The following is a 26453-nucleotide window of genomic DNA, read 5'->3' on the forward strand; positions in this document are numbered from 1 at the left end:
AGCGGCAGGAGATTGAATACCGCCCTACATCTGCTCCACCTGCAGTGCAACATTTTTGCTCAGGTCCATGGTATAATCTTATGTGATTCTATACATGTATTACTGTACTTTAGTGCACAGAAACTAAATTGAAACAAAGCCCTGGTGGAATTCAGCAACTGTTCTGCTGTAGTGAAAACATGCGGCTTTGTTAAATTACAATAAGCCGTCCACAGAAACCCAATGTAAGGCAGGAAATGAACGGCCCAATCAATATTTTATCACATTATAAATGATCTCCGTGCCGCAGAATTTAGATGATAGATCAGCATGCTATCAGCTATTAAATGATCACTTATTAATACATAGTAAATCAGAGTGCTAATAAGACACACACACAAGGAGGATTCTCTGGAATGTATTAACAATCACTAAAGACATTATGCGGCTATGCTAAAAATCTATAAGCAATTTCTAGGTTTCAGGGGACTTGCCAATACAGAATTAGGAGAAAGAAATGAAGGGTTGGAAAGAATGGGGGATCCAATATGTACTGGCTTCTACGTGGTCGTACATTACTTTTAAGGAAGTTTAAACTGAACCTGCTTTGTAACACAAATTATAAAAGGCAAACACATTAAACTAAAACTGCATCCATGATGCGCATGCGGGACCGCAACGCAAGTTGCAGATTTTTTACGGTCAGTTATTTTTTAAATATTATTTAAGTACAAATATGCCCGGAATACTCATGCACATACTGAATGGGGGTCATGTAGTCATGGCCAAAGTAAAGGCGCATTTGACGTAAATGAATCATAAGGTGGGCACATAACAGGCGTAAATCCACCTATGTTGAGCGGGTGGATATTGTGAGCGGATAATGATAACAGCTACTGGTCGCATCCGATACTGCAGCAGTAGCGCACGCAGGGGGGGTTTCCGAGTACACAGAAACCCCTCCAGGAGTCTAAGGAAACTAGACTGAAAGCTGAGGGTCCCCTCTTTCCAAGAGTACAAGAATTTTTAAAATCGGACCTTGGGAACCGGAGATATCTGACTTCAAAGCAGTGGTCCCCATCCAAGCCTGTTAATTGCACTTCCCAGTCAGATATTTCAGGTTCTGTCTGACTTAGAGTTATATTCCAAAAGCTGGGACTCTCCCCCTTTGAAGGATACTAGAAGCTTGTCTCTACTGTTCCCAGAACCAGAGATATCAGCCTTCCAGCAGCTGGTTACTGCCCCAGCTCCACACACCTGGTATGTAGTTTTATATACACGTTGGCAGATTGCTCTGCCTCCTGAACTCTGATCCCCTAGTCCCCAATACCATTTGGTAGGTGGGATTCTCTAGTTTTTAATTCCATTAAAATCTAAGAAATCTATTGCCAGGAACTGGAGATATCTGCAGTCAAGCAAGTTGCCCTCCCACCAGAAAATGAGGAATAATAAGCCCACTCCACTATACACCCCTCCTTTGCGTATTAAACATCCTCTACCTCCCTGGAAGTTATGTATCAGGGCCCCTTCATTCAGCCCAATGCCCCCCTTCTCCCACCCCATCTCCCACCATCTGTGCAGTAAAGGGGTAATTAGCAGAGCCAAATTTCCCATTAGGCACTTGAGGCACGTGCCTAGGGGCGGCACATGTTTGGGGGCGGCACTTGGATGCCTTAGATATTACTGTCAGCCCAAAATGTACCAATAACTGCAAAATATCCACTGTACTGTACTATATTACATCTTAAATAGAGTGTAAATGGATGGGACGTGCAGATACTGCCCCTGTAAACTGTCCTACGTGGTAAATATGTATTCATAATAAAAGAACATGTCAGTTATTGGCTTTTTTATAAATCAGGTGGTGGTGGTGGGGGGGGGGTGCGAACATTATTATTGTGCCTAGGGGCGCCCTCATCCCTAAATCCACCCCTGGTAATTAGTGGAAATTACTGATCCAGGCCCTACATGCTGAGCGGTGGATATAATACCCCCCCAGTGGCGGAACTACCTAGGGTGCAGGGAGTGTAGCTGTTATGGGGCCCGGCGGCTGGGGGGGCCCCATGGACAGCAAGTACTCCCATGCCTTTCCCTGCACTGGCGCTGAGCTGGGGGAGACCCAGCGGGGAACAGCACTTGCATTCTGTCTCCCCGCCCCAGCGTGTGTGAGGGGGAGAAGTAGCTGCATGCACCTCCTGTGTCCTCCTGTCTCTGGCTCTCTGCTCACCCAGACCTGGCAGGGGAACTGTAGCACTTGCCGGGACCCCGACACCCCCAAGTAGACCAAGCAGGGAAGCAGCAGCTGCCTTTGCTTCCTGCGTCCTGTCTCCGCACACCCGGCACCTCCTGTCTTCCCCCCTCCCTCCGTATTACGCAGCGTGTGTGAGCCTGGGGGAGAGCAGAGGCTGCCTGCGCCTCATGTGTCTTGTCCCCACCCTCGCTCCCAGCGCATTGTGAGCAAGAGAGAGACCCAGCGCAGGGGGAACGGAACTTACTGGCGTCACTCCTCCCCCCCTCCTCCAGCGGGAGATCCAGCATGCCTTCACCCTGGTGTATGAGAGGCAATCCCAGTAAGGCCTGGATCGATTGTATGAAGGTGAATACATGCTTGGTAAGTGGTGATGTCCTGTCCCTAGTGTGCTGTGCTTGTTCCTAATGTCCCCTCCTATGTCTATTGTCCTGTCCTATCCCTATTGTCATTCCAATTGTCCTGTACTGTCCCTATTGTTCTTTGCTTATGAATAATGTCCTGTCCTGTCTTTATTGTCCTGTCCCTATTGTTCTGTCCCTATTGTCCCCTCCCTATTGTCCTGAGCTTATGTCTAATGTCCTGTGCTTATACCTAATATACCTTCTACTGTATCATACCCATCCCCCTTTGCAATTATGTCCTCCACCCCCCGTCTCCACCACCGCCCTCATTTTAGTGAAGTGCTGGGGGGCCCTTTCAAAATTTTGCTATGGGGCCCACCACCCGCGGGACATCAAAGCATATACTGGGTCACCTAAGTGTCCATCTCCATGCTTTGCTCCGCCCATCTGGAAACCCCCTTCTGAAAATCCTGCGTTTGCCCCTGTGCAGATATAGAATAACTGCTGTATATTGGGAAGGAAGGTGGAGAGTTTCCATGAGGCTCTGGTTCACAGGCGGCAACCATTTGGTGAACCCACTCGGCGTTCGAGCCTGTCCTGCTATGTTGCTCATAGTGTAGCTCGCTTATCCCTATTGTCTTTTTTTTTATCTAGCGTAATGAGACAAACGAGCAGCATTGGAAAAAAAAAGAGGGGTTTCGAGCAGCGCTGGGTTTCACTGAGAGAATCACAAATACAAAGTTAATTGAACAATTTATTGTGTATACAAATGACAAACAAGATAAAAAACCGAATTGAATAAAATCGATAAAATAGGTCAATGTTGCAACAGATTAATCCTGCATATTTGAGGAGGGGAGGCGATTTACTCCGCAAGGGGTCTGGTCTCCAACGAGGCCTTTAAGATCTCCAATCACTTATTGGTGTATTATGGTTCATCACAAAACTTGAAGTGGAAAGAGAAAAATAGTTCCGGAATATTACCCAGCTTGTTGATGTTGGTTGCCCTGGTTGGCCAATATGCAGTCCGTCTTGAATAGTCCACAGTAGGCGAATAGCACTTCGCTGGCAAAAGTGGAGACGGCAGGGTCCTGTGCTGTCAATAAGATGCCAGTCCGGAACCAAGGTGATAAGATGGCTCAATGCATTTTGGCACCCAAATGGCACCTTCCTTGCTCCTGAGGAAGGTGCCATTTGGGCGCCGAAATGCATTGAGCAATCTTATAACCTTGGTTCCGGACCTGCATCTTATTGACAGCACTGACCTATGTTGCAACATTGACCTATTTTATCAATTTAATTAAAAAAAAATTATCTTGTCATTTGTGTACACAATAAATTGTTCAATTAACTTTGTATTTGTGATTCTCTCAGTGAAACCCAACGCTGCTCAAAACACCTCTTTTTTTCCACTTTTGTCGATGGGCAGTCTAATGCCAGGCAGCGTCTAAGGTCATAGGTCAGGACTTCCCCTATACCCAGCAGCGTAACGAGGGTCACAGGTCGCACTGCGCAGGCTGCACAGAAAGCCTAAGAAGTTTCCTGAACGTGGAAGACCCCGCCTACCCACACGGCTCACGGAGAACTCTCTCTCCCACCCGGCTTCCTGCCTGCTCCTGTCCTGGAAATGCTGGCTGATATGCTACAGGCAGCTGCTGCACAGAGAAGCAGCCACCTGGGAAATATAAATCAACACCCCCTTTGCCCTCAGCGGCTGCTCCGATAAACAACTGCTGAGGAAAACAAAGTCACCACGATTATGGTCGTGTTCAAAAAAAAAACAAAAAACAATAGTTTACAAATGTTCAATTTTTTTTTTTTTTTATAAAATTGTTTTGGATAAGTCTTGAATATATGTTCTTGACCTAATTCAATCATAGAAAATCCTGACAATTTCTGAGCTGTTTACAGGAAAAAATTGCCGGTTAAGTATACAGTATGAATAAGAACCTCTTAAAACTAACTAGTAAATAATTCCTTTCATTTGTGTCCGTGATTGAATTTTACTTTCAATACTGGAATCAGTGGCTAAAGTACATAATGCTCATTTTATGACGAAAGAAATGTGTATGTACTGGCATGCATTATTTATCATTTCACAGTCATTTAACAATAAAAGCCTTAAAAGATTTAGAGGTCTTAAATATCTCCAGACAGAATCTTAGCATCAGAACAGAGATGATCTCCTTACCGGTAATGTACTTAACATATAATCTCATTACATGTGCTCTGCTTGACTCCCATGCAATTACTAAAAAAACTAAAATACATTACGGAGTTCAAGTAAACAAAAGGAGACTAAAATGTTGACAAGTGAAGTTGGGCACAATGAGTACATTACTTCTGACAGATGTGGATAATATACACTTTAAAGGCTGATAAATCATGCCCACTTATACATTCGGTGCTTTGTTCTTCTAATAAATATGGGCTTCAGCTGTAAACAAAAAGAACTTTGCGCTTTTGAGTATTTCCAAGGGATGCAATAGCTTATGCCAGCCTGCAGAGGTCACTGTTGCGAATCCCTTCTACAGAAAGTAATGTACAAACTGCTGGATTCTCCAGGGTATGGGTCATAGGGTTGACCGTAATCAGGTCAATATACTTTGATCACGATTGGTCGACAGGCAAAAGCGTGATGCATGACAAGTTTGACATGCATTAGGTCAGATCAGCGAAACCCTTTAACATAAAGAAAACAATTTTTGTGGGCTAGATCCGACCTTCCAATTTCACTATAACCAATAAAAACCCTTGGAGACAGCAGCTTGATGCATCCAACAGAAATCTCTGTATTCAGTACCGCTAATCCCTGTGTTGCCAGTACAAAATAAAACTACCATTATCTCTTTAGAACATTTTGTCAACTATAAATTGAGATATTATCTAATTCAATGTTTATACTTTGTGGTTCAAAATATATAGCAAACAAATATAAACAACATAATACGGCTACGTTGCTGTATCTTATCTTTCAAGCTCTTGTGATTGCTGCAACACTATTAATAAATACCCCTTTTACACCCAAATCCCGGATCCGACCCGGCATTTGGACCACGGTTCCAAGCCATGTCGAATCCGGGATTTGCACCGTCTACACTGCGGTGCCTACCTGCAGTGCAAATGGAGGCAGCCGCACACAGGCATCCATTCACCTCCTTCCTGCCTCCGCTGCTGTTTGCAGAGTACAGCAGGACGCTGTGGTCCAGAGGTTGGGCTTCCCCCATTGATGTAAACGGGAGCTGGGTCGGATGACCCGGCACACCCGTTTACACTGCCCTCTACCCAGGTCCTGCCTGTGTACTACCTTGGTCAGGACCTGGGTAGAAATCCTGTGTAAAGGGACACGGGTTAACTCCTTTTACACCACCGCTGACCAGGGTGCACAAGAGAAAAAAAATGTTTTTTTGCGGCGGTGTAAAAGGGGTTTAAGTAACCATAACAAGGCACTGTTAGAACATCATACATTTGCGAGGATAAAACCACTCACTTTGCATAATCAAACAGCCTGCTGTCCCACAGGTCATGATTGCCTCTAGGTCCATCATGGAAGAAGCAAGAGTTGGTGCCATCAAACTGGTTTAGACCATCTTCACTGTTCTTTGACGCATGGCTATGTACAACATCAAGTAAAACCTGGATTCCCATAGAATGGGCAACATCAATTAGTTCCTTTAACTCATCTGGTGTTCCAAAGCGACTAATAAAAAGAAAACCTACTGATTAGTAAGACAGCAAGTCTCGCATTATATGGAAAACAAAAAGCAAATATTACATAACACTATTTATAATAAAGTTGCATTCAGAACAAAGATATAAAAATATCGGGTTGTTTAGGAATCTTAAACATCTGCTGAACCAGACATTTCATTACTGTATGTAGTCTGGTTCTAGTTTGTCAAGTCAATAAACATGCCTTGGAAAAATAATACCTGTGAAAATGTCCTGGTCCTCCGAAGGGCTCAAGGAAAATGTTTATGGTGGAAACGGTTCTGTTGTGCTACATTTATGGTTTAAATAAATGGAGACCCCAAAACTTTATTATATATGCCACTTTTATGTCTATGAAGACTTTTATTATTTTGGTTAAAGTGAATCTACACATTTCCTTCCCACATAAACACAAATGGAAGGTGTGCAATACATCCCATCAGAAGCATAAAAACAAGACTAGAAGGTCTATGTACTATGCCATGGAGAGAGGTAAAGTGGACAAAGATAAAGTACCTCTAGTGGGTGTAGGAATGAGAGGTCTTGATATCCAGTCCCGGAAACTGACCAGTGCCTCTTCTGTACTGGGTTCGCCCGCCAATGATCAGGTCTCCAAATCCCTGTGTGGTCTTTTGCATAATTTTTGTATTTCCAAAGATAAAGTACTGTACCACCCAATAAGCTCATAACTGCCATGTTACAGGCTGTGTATAAAAAATTAAAGCAATGAGCTGATTGGCTGGTACTTTATCTCCATCCATTATATCTCTCTTCAAGGCTTAGTACGTAGGCCCTGTATCTGGTTCCTCAGAGATGGCCGGGGATCCAAGCCCTTTTAAAAATAGTAAAAGGCTATGTGCCCCACAACAAAGGAGATACGGCTTCTATAAATTAGCTACATCTTCTAATTCCTCTCTATCTACTTTAAATAACCCGTCTTCCATATTTAAGGGGAATAATAAGTGAAGATGGGGGCCATAAACATATCTAGCACACAGTATAGAGCACCCAAGCAGTGCATGTTTTCCATGTCTCCTCACAGCCTCACATGTGAGATATTTAGCGCCATCTGCTGATCTTAGAAAATGTGTCATTGAGTAATGACGTGGCTGAGTTCAAGACCAATTCGCACAGGTCCGAATTTGGCCCCGTCTCTGATGATTTGGGTCTGCGCATGCACATGGTCACCAATGCACATGGGTAGGCCCTACCTGCGAGTGCCTCGATTGACAAGCAGAGAGCGTTCCTGGGTGGACCCCCAGCGGGCGGGACAACAAAAAAACGGTGGGCGCGCTCATAGGAATACTAGGCGGACCCCTGTGAACGCTCGGGCGGGAGGAAGAAGTCACATGACGCCATCACCCTCCCCCATTTTGTGGAAAACAGTGTATCTTATAAGAAAGTCCTGGCTTACTTTTATCTGAGAACAGAGGATGGGTGGGCGCATGTGAGCGGATGTGTATGCGTACAAATCCGCTTGCAGCATAGAGAGGGGTTTCCGGTGGCGGCGCGTTCACCTGCTCACTAGGCTCCGATTATATGCAGCCTAACGATCAGGTCTGAATCGGGCCGTAAGTGCATAGCCTCATGGGATGAATGAGCCTGTGGCCAATAACCACAGGAAATAGCATCCCCCTACGGTATGTTGGCAGGAACAATCATGCAGCAAATTATTAGTTATGCGCCATAACACAATTGATATGCGCTTGATATCAGCTCCAACTTTTTCTTTACCTTGATGCAGCAAAGAAACTGGTGATTTGATAACCAAAGCTTGCATAATATGCATGTTCCATGATTGCCATCATCTGTATGCAGTTATACCCTGTTGGATAAAGAGACATCTCATTATTTAACTATTCAAATTCGTCAATATATATATTATATAAATGCGTCTGGGAAACAAAGATCAAAACTAGGTAATTGGACAAAAACTATGCTATAAATAAGCATCAACCATTAAAATGCTCTTATCAAACCTATGATAACAAACATCTGATTAACATACTCATTTTGTGGTCTATTTATTAAACCTTGGAGAGAGATAAAGTGAAGAGATATATCATACCAGCCAATCAGCTACCATCATGTTACATGCAATGGGGCAGATGTATTAAACCTGGTGATGAAATAAAGTGGAGATAAAGTCAAAGGAGATAACGCACAAGCCAATCAACAGTATTTGAAAAATGACAGTTGAGAGTTGATTGGCTGGTGTGTTATCTCCTTTTACTTAATCTCTACTTTATCTCTTCACCAGGCTTAATACATCTTCCCCAATGTTTGAAAAATGAAAGGAGATGACCGATTGGTAGTTTATCTCTGTCCACTTTTTCTCTCTCCAAGGCTTAATAAATCAACCGCCTATGAGATTGAGTACTTTTGTGCCAATATGTGTGCCAAAGATTGGATGCCGACACTATGCCACGCTTGCTTAGTCTGTCCCCACACTCCCGAAGTAAATACCCATCCCATCTGCTTCCAGGTGAAATGGGCAGAAACAGGGAGACAATAGTTAGAACTGCAACTATGAGTATGCTGCGAAAATGCATAATTTAGCCTCACCCCTTTACCACAGACCCACACATAACTGCATTTTACTGGAGCAGGTCTTAATGATGTCATAAGGCGGTATTTAATCTCGGCCGCTATTTCAGCTTGCGGAAATAGTGGTTGTCGCCTATTCAGTGCTACCGTTTTCAACAACATTGAAGGCAGATTACGACAAAAGAGATCAGACTTTAAAACAAGTTGGATCGGTTTTGTTGGAAACGGCCGTGTATTGTCGAATTCACAGCCGTTTATCGTCAATCCGTGGCCATTTTCACCAACACGCCCACTTTCCGTGGTTATCAGTATCTCCTGTCTGGGCATCTCCTGGAGAGGAGAAATACAGAATCTGCAAGTATGCATTACGCGTATGCAAAAAACCCAGATTATAACAATGAATAAAATAATTAGTCAATCGCAATGACTTAATTGTTTGAGCTACCAAAGGTCACGTAAACATGTATAGGCAAATCGAAGACTGAAAACAGTAACTTGTAGACATTGGACAAACACCAACTATAATGAATAGCATAGAAGCCTTCCAGCAATCTACAAAACTTGAAGTCAACATAAACATACTGTACACAAACAATGGAATATAAATTTGAGTTTAAAGTACTTATTCCCAGATATAGCACTCCAATTCTCCCCACCCAAATGTTGGCAGGAAAGCAAATCTCCATCTCCTCCCAAAATAAATTTTGCGTTCAGTTATGTTTTTAAGGGGGAGATTTATCAAAGCTTGTAGAGATAAAATACCAACCAATCAGCTTGTTACGGCTGTTTTTCACACATATCCGGTAAAATGACAGTTAGGGGCTGATTGGTCAGAACCCTCTCACTCTCCACCTTATCTCTTTCTGAGGTTTGAAAACTCTTCCCAAGCTACCTGTATTTTAGAACAACCCACATGACATGTGGCAAAAGATAAAATGACCATAAGTACCAGGTGAATCAATATTTCAAAAGAATTTTAAAAAAGCAAACCTAAAAAGTTTTATTGCTATTGGCTACAGTTCTAAATACTAATGTTTTTGTCTACTGCCTAACTGTGTTATTCCTAACATAATCAATAATATTGATGAGGACTTATGAGGGGGGAAAAAATCAAAATAAAGAAAATTTCAATTAAGCAACATTAGAGCACTGTGATAGGCACAAGACTAATGCTGTGTACACACGGTCCAATTTCCTTTCCGATGTTGACGATATATTCAACATCGAATCGGCATCCGATCTGAATCGGATGCAGATCGCAAGGGTTTTAACCCTTGCGATCCCGATCCGATCCCGATGCGCGTTCACGTATCGGTAGCCAGAATGTCTTGGCTGCCTTGTCTATATAGTGCAGATCTGCACTATATAGTCAAGATAGGATGCATAGTTACATAGTTACATAGTAGGTAAGGCTGAAAAAAGACTTGCGTCCATCTAGTTCAACCTGGTATAGATATCCATTGCTGATTTGGTAGGTTCTGATATTTTACAGACAGATTATATTTCTTATTTGTACCCATGGATGTTTTTCTCCAGTAAATGTTTGTCCAACTTTGCCTTGAACGCATTTAATGAGCCAGCCTTTACCACCTCTCTGGGAAGAGAGTTCCAGAGTTTGACTGTTCTGACCGTAAAGAAATTCTTTCTACTAGCTGAATGAAATCTTTTTTCTTCTAATCTATACTCATGCCCTCGTGTCCTAGATTCCTTTCTAGTAGAAAAGAGGGTGTGTGACAGTTCCTTATATTGGCCCTTGATATACTTGATGCAAATCGGATGTGCCTTAAGATTCTATCCACGATCCTATCTGATCAGATCGTGGATAGGATCTTAAGGCACATCTGACCGTGTGTACACACCATTAACCTCTGCTCAGTCTAAAGACAAAACAAATTGTATAATACTGTGCGCTAGAATGTAAACAGGATTTTAGGCTGCTGTCTAATATTAGAGCCAGCTATATATTTTAATGCTAATGACGTTCATGCAAAGGTCACTTCAAGATGTCCGGGAGACCAAAAACCGAAACATTTTTCTATTTTAATAAGGGGAAAATGCAAATAAAAATCCAATTTGACTTCTGAATATTAATATATGCCGATCTGCATGTCCTGAACTATATTTGCACATTTGATATTTACAAGGTAGATCATGAAAGCCGGCAAAGTAATTGATTGTTTGTACTATACCTTGCGCTTCACCGTTCCTTTTTGTAAATATATTTCAAACCCCCTGTACTTATATCTTTAATCATTACATATTCCTTATCACATTTAATTCCCCGAAGGGAGCTCTTGAACGGAACAGACATAAAAGCCAACTTGCATCACTTTGAGTAGAAGAAACGCAGAACAAAAAAAATAAAAAAAAAATATGTAAAAAAACTACATAAAAACTTTTTCCCCCATAATTTTTGTCACTTTAGTTAAACTACTATTCTGTGATATGAAATGAAGAAAACCTAAAGGGAAAACAGGTGATAAATCCACAGAAGTCAGAACAAATCCTTCTTAAGTAAACCTTTAATGTCAGTAAAGAGATCTTCCTTCAAACGGACAAAAAAATGATTAATATCAGTAAAGAATAACCTTCAGGTTAATAAGAGCACAGTAATAAATTCCTTTTTGCCCCCTCCTGAAATCTGAACATACTGTACTGTCATTGTTCCGACTGAAGTGAGAACATATTGTAGGTAGCTTTATAGTGTTTATTTCAGCTTCTGTTAATTAAAATGATTCATACAGTACTACACGGAGAACAAATTTAGGGAGAATGTCAATTCTTCGAGAGGGCATTCAGAAAATATTAGCTTCTGGTATTGGTAACTTCTTATTAATAAATCAATGGTACCGCTGCACGTGAATCCATAACTGGCATGTTTACTACTGTACTTAACTCTGATTTGTGGCAGAAAAAAGATTGCATAATTTTTTTAATGTAATTACGTATTTAAAAAAGAAAAAGAAAAACAGCGATACAGGGGTCTAGTATTACCCCTGTTGTCAATAGGTCAATATTGAAAAATAATCCTGATTCATAGCTGCCTACCCTCCTGCATTCTGCAGGAGACTCTCTGAAATAACATCAATCTCCCTCATTAGTCTACCAATCTCCCTCATTACTCTAGCAATCTCCCTGAGAGATAGATATATTTACATTGAATCATCAGCGCCATTTCCCAGCACTTTAGCAAGTATAATGGGCGGGATTCTCTAAAATCCGCATGCCCTCTTCGCCCGGCATCGCATTTCTAATGACCGCATATTCTCTAAAATATGCGGTCATTAACGCAAGGGACAGCTCTTGCGATAAGAGTTTCTTATATAGCGCAGCAGATTCCGTTGCGCTTGTACTGCTGCGGGAAAGTATATATGTTATAACTAGTAAGCCTGCTCAAAGCATATGCTTCGAAAGATAGTAAGGCAGCTAATAGCACTCTGTGAGAGAAAAAGATGAAGTTTTACTTGCTGCCAACAGATAGCAGTGTTTCGGTGACACAAAGACAATATATATGACATATTTTTTTCTAACCCTAGCATAGCAGATAAAGTGTATGCATACTTCAGATATATAGACAATCTGCTGGTCTTCTGGAAAGGCACTGAAATGGAATTTACCACACTTATAGAACAACATAATGCAACAGATAGCCCGGTCAAACTGACATATCAGGTCAGCAAAGACAGGGTTAACTATCTGGATGTCACTATTTCCAAAGATTCAGAAGGGATACACACTAATATCTACCAGAAACCAACAGATAGAAATAATCTGCTTTTAGCATCCAGTGCACATCCCCAAAGTTTAAAACAAGCTCTCCCCTACAGCCAATTTTTAAGGGTTCTTAGAATCACTAGTGATAGAGAACTGGCCATTAAAGCGCTAGATGACATGTGCCAGAAATTCTATGATCATGGCTACGACAAGAAACTGGTACAAGAGATGAGAACCAAAGCACTTAGAATACCAATGTGCCAGTTAATGGGTACATTACCTAATAATAAAAAGAAGGAAAAGAAACAGGCAAATAAATTTGTTTGGCCTAACACCTTTAACCATCAATCTCCTAAATTAACTAAAAAAATAAAGTCCTTCTGGCCGGTAATTAATACAGATCCAAATCTGCATTTACAGGGCACACAACTTATGCCCGCATATCGCAGGAACAAAAACCTGCGCAATTACCTGGTTAAAACTGACATCACAGAGATGTCCAAAAAGAAGCACACCACATTCTTAGGTACCCCTAAAAAAGGTTCCTTCCGATGCCCCAATTGCACCACTTGTGGATTTATGCAAACAGGTAGCACGTTCAATCACCCATTTTCTGGGAAGAAATACACCATCAACCATAGATTGACATGTACTACAAAATTCGTAATTTATATCATTACCTGTCCCTGCTCATTACAATACGTTGGTAAAACTGAGCGCCAATTCAAGGAAAGAATGGCGTTGCATCGGTCAGCAATCAAGGCTGCACTAGCCAAGAGAGATAGTGAGCAACCGCTGGCTAGACATTTTGCACATGCAAAACATAATGTTACAGCAATCAGATACATGATAATTGATCATATCCCACCCCTTAAACGAGGGGGAGATAGAAACATCCTTTTGCTCCAAAGGGAATCAGCCTGGATTGAGAGATTGGGAACCCTGGCGCCCAGGGGACTCAATGAATCACTAGGACTGCACTGTTTTTTATGAAAGATATGCAGGATGTTGTTGTTTTTAATGTCCTGCATTTATCCTTAAACATCTACATTTATGTAGATGCATCATTCACGATATGAATAACTGATGTATAAAGAAGTGTGTCCGTTCTGACATTTATATTTGTTCTGTTATTATTTTGTTGCGTGTAATAAGCTCCTGCCAATGTCCAATCGGAACCACTAGGAAAATATATCCACTGTGCTGGGCACAGACATTAGCATAAACAGTTAATTTTAGCTGACGGTATGCCAGCACTAGGCTCTGTTACTAGGCATTGTGTATATTGTAGCAGGAGCCATGTGAACGAGCGGCATGGCCGGAGCTTACACACGTACTGACATAAATCTTTCCTCTGAGTGCGGAATGAGCAGCGTTCCGCTTGAACTGTATTAGAAGTGTCATGTGTACAGCTCACCGTATATGTTACAGATCACCCTATGTTATAATTAATTGTATTCCTTTTGTCTGTTTATACAGCTGTTGCCTAGCAACAGATACACGTGGGTTAGGGATGTATGACGTCAGAACCGTGCGACCCGCAGCGTGCAGGCACGAACGGAATCTGCGTCTCTTCAGAGTGAGTTTGCTATATATGGGGGTAAGTTTGCATTTTTCATTTGTTACACTGTTCTTGATAAAAGTGCACAGCACTGAAACGTTGAACACATACAGGGTGTGTCGACTTTTTATTTCGTCCTTGGAGTGCCGCCGTGTGAGTGAGTTATGGATACCTGATTTCAGGTGTATTTTGGAAGGCACCAGGCAAGACAAGCACCAAGCACTTTGGAGTGCCGGCCAGACGCCTATATATATATATATATATATATATATATATATATATGGCGTGTAGACCGGCACTCCGTTCTGCAGTTCCCTTTAAGGGAATGTCGATGGCCTGGGTGCCTGTGTTCCTGCTAGGAACCACCTGCCAGCTATATATATATATATATATATATATATATATATATATATATATATATATATATATATATATATATATATATATATATATATATATATATATATATATATATATATATATATATATAGATGATATTGTAGTTTTACTGATTAGTGCTAGTATTTACTGTCTTGTGTATGATTTATATGTACTGTATATTGTGTGTTTATTTATGTGGATACTTAGCATGTGCAGTGAAACCAGTGTTACTGTATATACGTGAGTACACAAGGTCAATAAAGTTGATTCTGATTCGGTAAGCAAGTGAAGTTGCTGCACAGAAATGAAATTAGACACCCACTGCCGCAGTCGCAATTGCATCCACATTTCCAGCCTAACTGCATAAGCAGGAAACATTGACTGCTTGTGTAAGTCTATTTGTTATACAGACTGGACACAGCAGTAGCTTCACATGAGCCATATGTTTCTGCATACATAAGGCTCCTTTACACATGTACAGTGCAAATGCAACGCATGTGCAGTCTGACGAGAATCGCTCCAAAACATCAACATAGCGTACAACTCCGGTCCATAGTCTGTATATATGAATAAACATCTCATTGATGCGATCTGTGTGTCTTATAGGGATTTTTATAATATTTATAAATTTCTTATCGGGATTTACAATTGGAAACACAGTGATAACACATACTGGGTAGTTACAGTCACAGAAGTACAGTAGGAAGGCCCTGCTTGTAAGCTTACGATCTATATGGAAATAGGCAGCGTACTCAAGTGTTCTCTATTGCATAATGGACCACTAGTCATATATAGTCCTATGGCTGGGTACAGAATGCATAAAGAACATGGATTTGCATTAGAGATGGGTCGGTCAGGAGTGAGACGGTTCTTTTGAATGCTTCACTTAAAGAGCCAGTGCTCCCTGAAAAGGTGAATGGTCATTCTTTTAGTTTTGGTTTCGTTTTCATACAATGCATTTGCCTGAGAACAGCAATGCCACAAATGGTAGCTTAGAGTAACTGTACTGACTGACTCAGGGCTGTAATTCATCCAGCTCCGCAGAGTGCAATCCACACCATGTCTGAGCTCAGCACTGCCACCTGTGGCAGCTGAGATGTACTAACGCTGGAGAGTATTGCATTGGAGGCGGAGCTGCTGAGTGCTGCTGCTGAAACAGGGCTGCTGCAGAACAGCCTGAAGCACCACAGGATTTGATGCTGCTCACAAGAGTGTACCCAGTATCAGAAGCAGCATAGTATCACAGAAAGGTGTGTAGCATGACCACACATTCTCACTCACAGACACACAGACTTTGGCTAGGCAGTGCACATGTTTTTTATTTTTATTTATTAGATCTGTGTTTGCTGTGCTGTGTAGTACTTTTAACTTTCATTTAATAGCACCAGATACAAGAAGTATATATCATGGGCCATATGCATTAAGCTTCAAAGTGATAAATCACCAGCCTATCAGCACCTGCCTAACATTTTTTCAAACACAGTCTGTGACAGGTCAGGTAGGATGCTGATTGGCTGGTGGTTTATAACTCTCCATTTTGTGAGCTGGGTTCCATCTGTCTGTGTCTCCCACTTGCTTTACTTCCTGGTGTATCACACATCTATTACACCAGTGACCACTAACAGCCGTGTGCTACTGTACATCATTGTCTGGTATCAAACTACCCCCCCCCCCCCCTGTCTGGGTTAATGCACGCACTTGTGTGTGTAGTGTTGAACACATTGAGGTCTGACACTGTAGAGATAATCAATTTAGTGGCTTTATCGGACAAGTGGGTTCGGCGGCATATGGAAATTTATCGGTGTTCAGCAGGATAAATAGAAAAATAAGTGAAAATAACCACCTGGGAGATTAATGTACAGTATGAAATTCGCTTTACATTACTAGAATCATTTGAAATGTAAATAAAATTAACAGATCCTACACTTAGTCTAGAAGGTGTATATAAGGGTTTACTGCAGCGCTGGAAAAATATGGTAAAGATTTGTAGGATATGCAGGATTAGATTCAAAATTTTTTCCAATAGGGACCTCAAAACATTATGTAACTTCCACGGTTTTCTTAAAAATAACAGTCTCTTATTTCTTTAAAAAGCCAATAGATCAATAAAAATAAAAAAATGTAAAAAATTGTAAAACCAGTTCCTTATCCACAAGAATACTTTTTTAAAAAAGATACTACACTTAGTACACTCAAACCGTAAATAATCATTTTCCCCCCAAAATGAGTCAATGGTACACCCAAAAGAACCGGATCTTTTCGCTGAACTCTCATTCCATCCCTGCTCTCTTTAGTGAGTCACTTTGCCCATCTCTAATTTGAATGAGTACATCTTCTGCTCACTGTTTCCCACCCCTACCTTTTCCACTCTTCCTGTCTCTTCTGACCCTGGTCTCTCTAGTTCCCGTCTAATGACTTTATCCTCACTGATGTCCCCTAGGCCACCCTTTTTCCCCATGTCTCCCACTCTACCATTCTCTAACCCCCATCTTCTTCTCATTCTGGGGCAGATGTATTAAACCTTAACAAGAGATAAATGAGAGATATAGGAAGAGATGTTTTAAGCCTGAAGAAGAGATAAAGTCTAAGGCACTAGCCAATCAGCTTCTGTAATTCTTTAAACCCAGCCTGTGACTTGACAATTAGGAGCTTATTGGTTGTTGCGTTATAACCTTCCTCTATATCTTCTCCAAGCTTAATACATCTTCCCCAAAGTGGCTGGACGTTTAACTCGGTTTATCACTCTCGTGTTTATCTCTTGTTCAGGCTTAATACAGATGGAGCCGCTCTCATCAAAGCGGTTCCTAGCCTGCGCTGTCCAGCAGAAGGGGGCAGGAGCATGTTGAGATGCAAGTGCGCCCCATTCTCAGCAATGGACATGCAGGCATGTGAGAAACTCAAGCATCCATGTCCTGTCTCCGTCCGCCAGAAACCTGCGGATGTCGGTCTGGCGGAAAGGATGAGTCTGGCCCCATCTTCTACATCTACCCCTCAGTCTCTCTTCCCACGTCTTGTTCCTTTCCCCTGACCCTCTACAACCTCAGTAACTGAAACAATTACACTTGTACTGTATGTACATCGCTAGTCACCAGGGGAGGCACCAGAGGGGGCGCTGAAGTGCAGCCCAGCAACTACCATTCCAAACGGACTCACTGACAGTTGGTGTTGCTAAACGATTTGAATTTTGGACTGGGTGCAGCCCCTCCTCTGGAGCTAGTAACGGAATGTATTCAACCATGCAAAACAACACAGGGACTTTTTTTTAAGAAAAAATAAATTCGCCTTGGATATGTTGTATTCGAATTCAATCTTAAAATAGTGACAATTTCTGAATGGTGTTTGGAAAAAGTTAAATAGTTAAACCTCAATTTGCAGTCTCCCACTTCAGATCAGCTCTGCTCTTATCGGAGCACATCAAGCTCTCATGCGTGATGTCCTGAATTATCCTCTATTTCAAGGGCAATGTGTCAGTATACGTGCCGCTGCCCGAGCACTTGGCAAGGTTACATCTTTCTACATGCTGTGTGGAGCAGACACTGTTGTGAACCACAGAAATGTAAAGGAGTTTGTGGTCACACCACAAAGGGGGTCAGAAAAAGTTAACACACGGATATTTCCTCCAGAGGCGCAGAGGGCACGAAGCATTGACTCAGCCATTGACACTGGTGTGAGCACACAGGGCAAGTAAGAGAAAAAGAGCGTGCTTCAGCCGCAGAACACATTGGTAGGCAATGCATGTGATGGAGGTGGGTAAATACAGCAGGAAAGCTGGGGCAGGAATGGGTTGTTGAAAATCATACAGCTCGTTTCTAGGACTAGTGACATTGGAAAGTGGTGTCCCCTTCCTCCCACCGCTCCTGTACATAAACCCCACCACTGGTCCTCCTCTCATTAATCTTTCCCATCCACCCTCGCAGTGGTAGCCATTTTGGTGTGCGCCTAGGCTTCTATTAATGGGCACTAAGACAAGAGTTCATGAAAATATGTATGAACAGTATATATTAATTTGCAAATTATAATTTTTTCATACCCCCACTATCCACGTCGGCGTGGAGTTGAGAATAGAATAGTGTGGCGAGCGCAGCGAGCCACCGAGCCCGAAGCGTGGCGAGCCCCGCGAGGGGACGCGGATACCTTCACAGGTAAACGTGTCCCTTTGCGGGCTTCACAGGTATCCGCGTCCCCTCGCCACGCTTCGGGCTCGGTGGCTCGCTGCGCTCGCCACACTATTCTATTCTCAACTCCACGCCGATGTGGATAGTGGGGGTATGAAAAGGTCGTAGGACGCGTACCGCCGCCCCTCGCGGGCTCGCTGCGCTCGCCACGCTTCGGGTTCACGTTTATAGTGGGGGGGTGGCGTGGGGGTGCATTTAACATTGTAAGCACCCATTTGGGTGCTTAACATTGTATAAGCACCCATTAGGGTGCTTATACAATGTTTAATCGCATCGCATCGTATGGCATTGTATGCCATGTACAATGGCATACAATTTCAAAATTGTATGCCATTGTGCACTATCGTACGATATCGCGTCGCATCGCATACCATCGTATGCGTTATGGTATGCGATGCGATGGGCGCCGCCAAAATACACAAGTACCTTAATTTTTTGCTTTTCTGAAACTGATCAAAACAAAATGTATAGGACCATGAGTAAAACACCGGTCCCAGAAATCCTACTGTATGTTCGGAATCCAATTACACCCGATACATCACTGTGTGTGGTAGCCTAAGGCCTCTGAGTTATTGAGAAATTTGTGCTGCAAACCCCCCCCCCCAAAAAAAAAACCCTAATATCTTCTGGCTTTAGGGGCTGATTGATCACCCAGGGTTACCCTATAAGCCTGCAGTATTCTATCATGGCTAATTTAATTCCACCCATATTTATTGAGTGTTCGTTACCAGCCCATCAAATGACAAAAGAATTGCTCTGTCCGGCACCATCTAGTAGCAGCCAGTGCGCACAACACTGGAATCCCAGCTGCTCCTCCTATAGAGGAGAGGAGCAGCTCTAATATTTTAATAAAAGCCCCCATACATAAGTATTATGGAATCCTCTGACAACTTCAGAATTGACAGCAAAAATATAGAGGGTTCAGCATGATTTACCTACAGTCAAAATACCAACGGTTAAAATACAGACCACCATTGACCAACGGACAAAATACCAACATGGTCAAAATGTTTACATTCATTATGCCAGCATGGTTAAAATGTTGATGCGGTCAACATGCCGACATCTAAAATGTCCACACGGTCAACATGCTGACATTTAAAAATGGCCACAGGTCACAAAGTTGACATGCTTTTTAGAAAATTATTTTTGGGTGTTTATGTTGACATGGACACCATACTAAGTGTTCTGCGTACGCTCGCCATGTTTTGGGTGCCTTGGTGCACGAAAAAAATCAGGTCAACTTTTTGACCTGTCAACATTGTAAATTTCAGCATTTTGCCTGTTTATCTAATTCTTTGTTCAAACTTGCATCAGTAAACTTGAATATATAGTGATTTTCTAACTGCCTTCAACTTCTTCATTTAGGAATGGATACATTTATATAAATTATTCCTTCAATCTAAATAAAAAAAATATATTAGGCACATACAGATGAGTCCTCATACATTATCGCTCAAGTCGCTCCTCACGTCGTGCCAAATCCCAGACGATGTGGCCGCACCGAGAATACCTCACAAAGGCCCTTATTCTGATCGGTGCGGCCGGATCCGATTATGCGGCCAGCACCGTGCGTGCGAAACCCCGCCTTCCATACGGATCGCCAACTCCGTCCGTATGCGGTAAGAAGCTGGCCGAACGGACCGCACGTGTATTTTTCACGGAATACGCCTCCTCCATCTAAGGGAACCTCCCCCATCATTCGATGGTCGCAGACCATCGAATGCAGGACCGAGTGTTCCACCAGCTCCCGCAACCTCAGACCACACGGACATTTTTCCGTGCAAAAGCAGGGAACTGGGCGGGCAGCTGACATCCGGCGATGTCATATGTCCGCCCCCTACATGTGCGTCACGGCCGCATTACCATACGTACGCCCAGCGTTTTCATGGGAACGCCCATGAAACGCGGGGCGTAAGCATATGGAAATGAGCCCAAATAGCCCTTCACGCCCCTCTCCACCCCCTGTTCGGAGTGTTCACATATCATGTGGGATTTGGCCGTACGCCCCGCTCGCACATGCGCAGAGACGCCTCTGCACATGCGCAGACACAAAACATCGGCGGGCCGAACGCACGCGGATAAATCCGCACCGACCAGAATAAGGGCCAAAATGTGCATCTATTTGCAAAGACAAACTAAAACGCCAAACTACATTGCTAGATTACACTGACCAATTTAATGTGCGACAGTCACATTTTCATACGTACTTAGACATGGACACTCACTTAACCAATGCAAAGGGTAACGCCAGCTTTTGCAAATCCCCCAGGATCCTTCTTCCCCAGCAACAAAGACAGTTGCCATACCTTACCTTCCGGATGCAGGGAGGAGGAGCCTAGGGTAGAATGGGAGGAGGAGCCTGGAATTGCAGGAGGAGCCTGCTAGGATGTGACTGAGTCTCCATGTACACCCTCTCACTCGGCGGCGACTTTGCAAAGAGCAGCACTTTTTGGAAGAGTTGTCCTTTGCGATACCAATTGTAGGTTAGCACATAAGCGATTAATATCACTGCGATGTTTGGCGGCATGTTTCCTGCACCCTTTGTAGATCCTGCCCAAGCCAGGATTTTATATACTTTTATAATATCTAAAAAATGTAATACATATATATTTTTTTCATGGCAACAGGCACTTTAGGTTTACAAAACAATACCAAATAAATGTAGAGCTGTGACAAGAAAAATTTTTCTTTTCTTGAACTTTTGGAGAAATAAATGACCTGCCTTTGTCATGGCTGGAGGTATAGAATAGCAGCTAAAGACTAAATGTATCACTCAGCATGAGCCTATATGCAGTATTACAGGATACAAAGCACAGTTCTGGAGGAAATGACACAAGGTGAACATTTATTGCGTCGGAGAGGGAACATATATTGACCACAGGGCAGAGAGAGAGAAAGAACCGGCATAAGCAGTCACACAAACCACTCGCACTGTACTTACCGAGATCTTTGATCTTTGGCAGCACGTTATGTGTGAAGTTTTTATAGGAAGCTATTTTTCCTTCCGGCGACGCAATTCCAACGTGAGATTCGTAAATGCGGATGCTCCTTGGCTTCCTTGGACGCTCATATTTGCGCTTTGAGGAAAAATCACAATAAAATTGTTAAATTAAACACAATTATTGAGAAGGGAATGAACAGTGTTTTTTTTCCCTTCTTTAAAATTAACAATGCATTTAGAATATGAAAACCGCATTCAATGTGGATCTTCAGTCGCTGAGTACATCTGAACATGTGTCCTCTTTAGTCTAGCCTCAAAAGGTCCGGTAGCAAGAGATGCCGTTAGGGCCCATGCAGCCACGATAGTGTCAGATAGGGTTTTTGTTTTGCTGAAAATGCATCTTAGTGGGTATTCAATTACCCTTAAGGGGTATTCAATTCCAACAGTCAGAAAAATCTGCACTTTTTGCCAATTTTCGGTAGAATTTACATTAGACCTATTTATTTTAATTCCCGATTTTTCGACTGTCGGAAAAATCATCACGGGTGGTAAACACCTACAGTAGATCAGCGAATTATTCGCAGATCCTTGAGTTTTAGTCAAAAATGCTTTGACTTTTTATAATAGTGAAACTGAACTGGTGGAAATACCGGCCATAAATGAATGCAATTGAATAGGGAAAGTCCTTGATGGAAATAGGATGTGCCATGAGATGGTGCCGATTCATTTGATATGCGAGATTGTATACCACAATGGAACTTAGCAGGGAAAAAAGCAGTGGCACTATAGCACACACCGATATACACGAGATCGGACATCAGTAATGCTGCAAACAACTGGGGGTCAGGAGCAGCCAGGCAGCATCCAAGCCATATACTAAAGGTGCATGCGCATACTAAACACGGAAATGGCCTTCCTATTTCCAATTTATACACAGACGATGTGTCCACCATTTCCATGCTGACCTTTTCTACGGTCTACAGTTTCCATGTCGACACTTTGACCCCGTTGACCTAATGCATGTCTTCCATATGGTGTTCACCTAATGACTAAGGTAGATCTAAATGGGTCCTAAACATCTTTGGGGATGCATGCTAAAAATCCTGATTCACAGATTCAGTCCAAAAATCTATCAACAGTAGCAATTCTGTATTTTAAACAAGTTGGAATTCCCCGATCCCCTGACCCAGGCATTGGCAGAATAGGGAATTGCCCAAAAGGCTGCCAGAATAAGGCACACAGCTCATCGTACCGATACTATCAGAGCTGGGTTCCTAGTTCTGTCTTTTATGGCTAATCTTCCAAAAATAAACCCACCGGTAAGGTAGACCGGTCATCTACAAAGCTTTCAGGTGGACTGTTCTCCATACTCATTTGCAATTTTACGATGCACTAAAAAGGGCCTAAAGTCTGATCCAAGATTGGCATATGCAGTATGGGGTGGGTCCAGGTATAAGGCGGAATATACCTCAACATGTAGTTGGGTTTTGTATAATGCACAAAGAGAAGAAACAGCACTGCTATTTTATTCCCTTTTCCTGCCTGGGGTGTCACTCTCTGCTTTGGTGCTTCTAGCACCTGCTGATCTGTATTTCAGTAGAGATACTAGAAGCACCATAACAAAGAGGGACGCCCCAGGCAGGAAAGGGGAACTGCATAGATTTTGAAAGGTGCAGGGTATTAGAAAGTAATAGAGGTAGCCACACAGCCACTAACCTATAAAAGAAAAGTTACTACAGTATCTGCTCCCTGCCACAGGAGCCTCCAAAGGTATGTCAATGGAGCTCCAGAAGAAGTACATTTACTTTGGAAGCATGAAGTTATAAAACAAAAGTGATATATTGGATGTATTAATACACCTTACCTTGTAAGGCTGAGCTGGATCCCAATGAATCCAGTCGTACACAACCCTTTTCTCTTCCTGTACCACATACTTCGCCCACGGTGAAATACGATAGAGAAGCTCCCCAGATTTGCTTTTGATTACTACCTATAAAAGAAAAATGAATAAAAAAATACTGCTCAGCGCACACATATACTGTATGGTGAAATGAAGACAGCATCAATGCCATGTTATGGATATATGTAATGTAACACATGACATATGTATAATTGTATAGGAAAAATTGCAACAGAGCACTATTTTAGTGTATTATACTGTATCTGAAGATTATGGTGCATATAAAAAATAAATTAAAAAAAAAACACAATGAGCTCTAGATGACTATGTAGTGGAGGGCAATTTTTCTTTTTACTTTTTTTTTCCATTAGTGTGCTTATAGGGCACACAAGCAGCTTTTGCTCATTAAAATGATATGCATATGCCTATATTCAGTGTGTAAATGCTGCTGTGACGGAGACCCCCGCGATACCTGTACTGTGGTGTGCGGGAGGTCTCCGTCACCTCCCTGCCGCCTACTGCTCCCTTCACGCCGGGACAGCTCAGCAGTAAGGTAATCAGAACCTAAAATGCGAAAAGTGGCCGGTGCACATCCCTAGTTGTAAAGGGATGTGAGGGCCCCCTTCCGGGGGCTGTCGGTTGGTGATCCGACCACCAGACCTCCACTAGAAGAGAGGCGCTACATATGTATATAAATCTGCAATAGTGGAAGGGCAAAAGTAAGAGGTGGTATTTAGAGAGGCGAGAAACCAGTAGAGTAGAGCACTTTTATTTTTTTAATACCCAGCTGGATACAAGTCAATATTTTGATACGCTTCTCAGAGAGCTTTGTAAATGCCGACTTCAGCGCTAAACACGTTTAAATGTTTTCTCAAAAGATAATCACGTATGGTCTAGCTCGGAAAACATTGCAAAGAACGTGAGCAAAAAACTTGTGAGATTGTTTAGTACTGGTAACGACTCGAGGAGACACATCCAGAGATGTTCCAACGGGACCTTGCCCTTCAATGAATAGGCACCTGAGAATACCTTTTCATTATTTTCCTTTTTGGACAAGAAATGATTCAATTTGGATAAAAGAAATGCTCTTAGATGGCACACTATCAAATCTGCAAAGAGAAGCTGCCAAGCATTTTTTGCACTCAATGACAAAACATGTTGGTTCAAGGATACACATAGCCTCGAGCTCCCAATCATCAAGTCTCAGGATTGAGTTTTAGTACTGCTAGGTACAGTATGTAAAAGCAAAAAAAAAAAAAAAAAGTTGCTTTAGATTTAAAGTGTGCCAGTCTATCTTCTGCCTCGAGCAGCCACTTCTATCAGTCTATCACTTTAGAACTCAAGATAAATGCACTGGTCAGTAGAGATTTATAGCTCTTAGCCCTTAGCCTCAAAAACTACTTCTGGGAATCATACAACATTTTGAAAAAAAAAAAAAAAAAAAGAGCGATTCAAGCAAAAACAAAATAAAACAGGAATAGGAGAGCAAACCAGAAACAAGAGAAAAGCATATGCTAATTTAAATAAATTGTTTAGTTAGCCTTCTGTAAAAGCAAGATATTACAGCTAACACTGAAGCAAACAAAAATACTACAGCTAACACTGAAGCAAACAAAAATACATATACCGTATAAAAAAAAAAAAGTGAGCTTTAACCTAAACCAGAGGCGGAACTACCATTGCAGCAGGTGCAGTGCACCGGGGGCCCCTGATGTCTAAGTGGCTCACCGCTGCCCCTGTCACCCACTGCCTCGCTCTATCAACCATTGTCATGTTGCATATTGTGAAATTGGGGTGGGGTAGACGAAGTTCCACCAGAGCCCTAAACATCTAGACTGGTGAACGTCATTTATGAGGTATAAAAACTGCCACTGCTATTTGGCCGCTCCTAATTGGCTGGTGGGCGGGACTAACCCCCAGCTTGTGGGAGGAGCCGCAAATGTAAATAAACATTCTGACCCGGGGAACTGGCAGCCGCAGAAGGCATCTGGTGATTATGATTTCTCTAAACAGGTATTTGTTGGGATTCTACATGAACAATAGGACAGGTCTACGATGGAAACCATAGGTAATGTACGTAGTATACAATAAAGCTATACTTTTCTGCCAATTGTCCAACCACAGAGCCACAGCCAAAACAACTGCAAGTCATCTTGCTGAAAGACTGGTTGGACCTCAAAATATCCCAAACAGCAAATGGCCTATCCGGACTTAAACCCTGTATTGCTGGGACTTCAGGATTTCATATATATAGGGGGGTTATTCAAATTTAATCTGTCACCCCGCGCGTTCACATGGGGGACAAATTTTTTTGTCTGCGCAGGCGTATTTATGGGGATGTGCAGACACTGGGGGCAAGCGGGCACGGCGAACTTCATGTTCGCTGTCCCACTCGCACCTGGCAGTGCAGGCGTGGGGCACAGCATTTCATGGGGTTGCCATGAAAACAATGGGTATTCCCATTCAAATGGGCCGGTGACACAGGTCAGCGGATGTCAGCTGCCTGCCCCCCTTTCCGCACAGGGCTCTTGCAGATCTGAGGCACCACAGAGGTGTCTAAGATCTCAGAGCGCTTAAGAAATCATTTGATGTCCCTGACCATCTAAACATTTCTCCCCCGCACCCAAGGCTGCGAATGGATGATTATACAAATCATGCATTCCCAGCCCTGCGGGAAATCGTGGTGTGTGTGGGGGGGGGGGGCATCCATGCAGGTGGTATTTAGTCGAAATGCAACGTGGTGAAATTGCGTTGCGTGTGGACCAGAATAAAGTCCACAGTATGTGGCTTCAAACCAGAGCTGAATTCACTGTTTTGGACTAATATATTGTGCATATTTCAATTTGTGCCAATTAGCTTTTTTAATGTGGAAAATTTCAACAACTTTTGTTTAATGTTTGATTTTTTTTTTCAGCCACTCCCTTATATTTACTGAATATCTGTACTTTT

General features: G+C 42.5%; 1 protein-coding gene across 1 annotated transcript in view; it reads right to left on the reverse strand.

Moving 5' to 3' along the window:
- Positions 1-26453, reverse strand: part of GBE1 (1,4-alpha-glucan branching enzyme 1) — a 134923-nt gene that overhangs the window by 58812 nt on the left and 49658 nt on the right. Inside the window, exons 5-8 of the mRNA XM_083171924.1 lie at positions 23469-23590; positions 21605-21740; positions 8017-8107; positions 6062-6271 (exon numbers count right to left, since the gene is read on the reverse strand). Of these exons, the coding sequence (XP_083028050.1) occupies positions 6062-6271; positions 8017-8107; positions 21605-21740; positions 23469-23590 (559 nt within the window). The remainder of the gene's footprint in view (positions 1-6061; positions 6272-8016; positions 8108-21604; positions 21741-23468; positions 23591-26453) is intronic.

Source organism: Crinia signifera, chromosome 2 (genome assembly GCF_055691185.1).
Source record: "Crinia signifera chromosome 2, ASM5569118v1, whole genome shotgun sequence".
NCBI lineage: Eukaryota > Metazoa > Chordata > Amphibia > Anura > Myobatrachidae > Crinia > Crinia signifera.